This window comes from Notothenia coriiceps, unplaced genomic scaffold (assembly GCF_000735185.1).
Source record: "Notothenia coriiceps isolate Sejong01 unplaced genomic scaffold, NC01 NC01_scaffold00001730, whole genome shotgun sequence".
Lineage (NCBI taxonomy): Eukaryota > Metazoa > Chordata > Actinopteri > Perciformes > Nototheniidae > Notothenia > Notothenia coriiceps.
Genome location: NW_011334431.1, coordinates 1 through 2,521, shown reverse-complemented (window position 1 = coordinate 2,521; position 2,521 = coordinate 1). Strand labels below are relative to the sequence as shown.

Sequence of the window (2,521 nt, the reverse complement as noted above, 5' to 3'; positions counted from 1 at the left end):
CTGTAAAGTTGGTAGTAAAGTCGTCCCATTTCTTCCATTTAGTTTTGGCAGAGCAAAATGAGTAGCGCTTCAATACAATCGGCCATTGTTGTTGTTGTTGTTGTCGATGTGAGGGGTTCCGCGCGGTTTGGCTTTATGAAGCAGGCACGCAAACGGTTACGTCATGATGCAAACGATGACGCAATGACGCAGAACCAGTCGGGCTCTGAGCGGTGTGAACAGAGCGGGAGCTGAACCGAAGAACCGGTTCCGAACCAGAAAAGCTCTAGCATGGAGCTAGAACGGGAAAAGCCTTGGTGTGAAAGGGTAGAGGCGGCTCCGCTGCGGTGTGAACAGGAAAGAACAGTGCTTTTCAGGCTCTAGCTCCGAACCGGCCCTGGAACCGCGTTGGTGTGAAAGGGGTATTTGATACCCTGGCCCTGTGTCCTGTAGGTAGGGTCAGTAATCCATCCATGATGCACACAAACACACACCCACTGGCTGCATCTCACCCTGCTCCCCCTGCTCTCCCCCTCTGAGGTGCTGCCCCAGCTGGTGTGGGATGCTAAAGGCAGATTCCCCGGCCCGGACTTCCTGTGCCGGCTGGTGAAGTACCTGCAGGTCCTCGGGATGTTCGCCTCCTCCTACATGATCGTTGCCATGACGGTGGACCGGCACTACGCCATCTGCTGCCCTCTGCTGGCACACCGCAGCGGGGCCAAGCAGCGCTGGAACAGCTGCATCCTGCTGGCCTGGGGGCTGTCGCTGGTGCTCAGCCTGCCACAGGTAGGGAGGGGGGGAGACACAGGGAGGGGGGAGAGATACAGGGAGGGAGACACAGGTAAACTTTATACACTAAGGGTTTGATTATTTGTTTAAGTCTATTATTTATTTGCAGGGAAATATCACTGACTTAAGGAAGTCTTATACAAAATAAAATAAAATAATGAAAAATCTATCAATTATTTGTCACAAACAGTAAAATATTTGTATTTCCTTACGTGATATTTTATATCTGCAGTTTTTTTGGACCTTATTGTATTGATTTATGTCATGCTTTATGACTTTTATAATTGTGTGATTTATGAATGAGTTGCTTCAGCATTTTTGTCTTTTTCCTTCTCAATACTAATAATAATAGATTAAGCCCTTTGCTATTACTGAAAGGCACTTAAAAAAAACTTGTCATAAGAAGGGCACACTACTTCACTGAAGCTAATCAATTGAATCAAGTTTATATATTAATACAATTTAAATCCTAAAACATGAGATTAGGGAGTGTGCGCGAGAGAAACTCCCTCCCTAGGGACGTTTGGGATTTTAGCCTTTGCAGACCATTTACATGCACACAAACCTATATAGCACACTACAGGAAAGGGAAGTCTTAATTGAGCTTTTTAGAATCAGAATAAGATGTCCGCCCTCTCCTCTCTGCTCCTCCAGGTGTTCATCTTCTCCCGCTCTGAACAGTCTCCAGGAGAATACGATTGCTGGGGGAACTTTGCTGAGTCGTGGGGCCTCAAGGCCTACGTCACCTGGATGACTCTGGCGGTCTTCATCCTCCCCGTCCTCATCATCACCGTCTGCCAGGTAGAGAGGGGCGGGCCAGAGTTTGATTTACAGGGAGACACAAAACAACAGGGACCATCTTCTGTGATGGGATTTTAGATCTTGAATGTTGGACGGTTTTCTTTTTTGTATTACAGCCGATTTGTATTCCATATTGTATTCCATTTCATTGCATTGTAAATACTATACTATACTAATACTGTTATATTTGACTATATTTTGTATTATTCTTAATATGTGTATAGTTCTCTACCTGTGTTTTTAATTCTTGTTTTACTTTTATGTATGCACCATCAAGTCAAATTCCTCGTACGTGTAAACCTACCTGACCTGTTTTTGATTCTCAACTGTTCTTATTTCACAACATTTTCTTTCAGGTACGAATCTTCAAGGAAATCCATAACAACCTGTACCTGAAGTCGGACCGCCGCCTCTCCCCCTCCAGACGGGACAGCCAGAGAGGAGAAGGAGTCAGAAGGAGGTCAGATCTCCCCCTGTATGTTTCACCCCTCGTGTTCAAAAACCCCTTGAATGACAGCAGCTTTAGCCCCGCCCCCGTCTACCAGCCGCCCAACAACGTCAACTCACACAGCGACAACACCTGCACTGCTGACTATGGTGAGTTAGTTTTTTATTTCTGTTAATAAATCCTAATTCTGCAAGGTTATAATTATTATTTTATTTTGTATTTGAAATGTTAGAAATGATATTGTTAAAAGGTCACCCAACACAATTATTCTAAACATTATTACTATTACTATCATTATTCTATTGACATCACAATTAACACTACAGTAAACACATCTCTTCACACTCGCATATCCACCCTGATCATTATCCATCACACATCCTCTGTTTTATTTATTTGATTGATTTGTTTATGTTTCTTATGCTGGTGTTATGTATTGTGTATCTTGTTTTTATGTGTTTGTACGGCGACCTTGAGGACATTCAGGTGATAAGGTGGGGGGGG

The 2,521-nt window shown here is 44.1% G+C and overlaps 1 protein-coding gene across 1 annotated transcript; it reads left to right on the top strand.

The window, feature by feature from the left end:
* Positions 1 to 432: 432 nt before the first annotated feature.
* Positions 433 to 2,166, top strand: LOC104963568 (vasopressin V2 receptor-like; the record flags this gene model as incomplete). The annotated part of the gene is made up of 4 exons (XM_010792177.1): positions 433 to 437; positions 520 to 765; positions 1,423 to 1,569; positions 1,926 to 2,166. Coding segments are annotated over 4 exons (639 nt in total), but the record flags the coding sequence as incomplete, so codon positions are not given.
* Between the last annotated feature and the right edge of the window lie 355 nt (positions 2,167 to 2,521).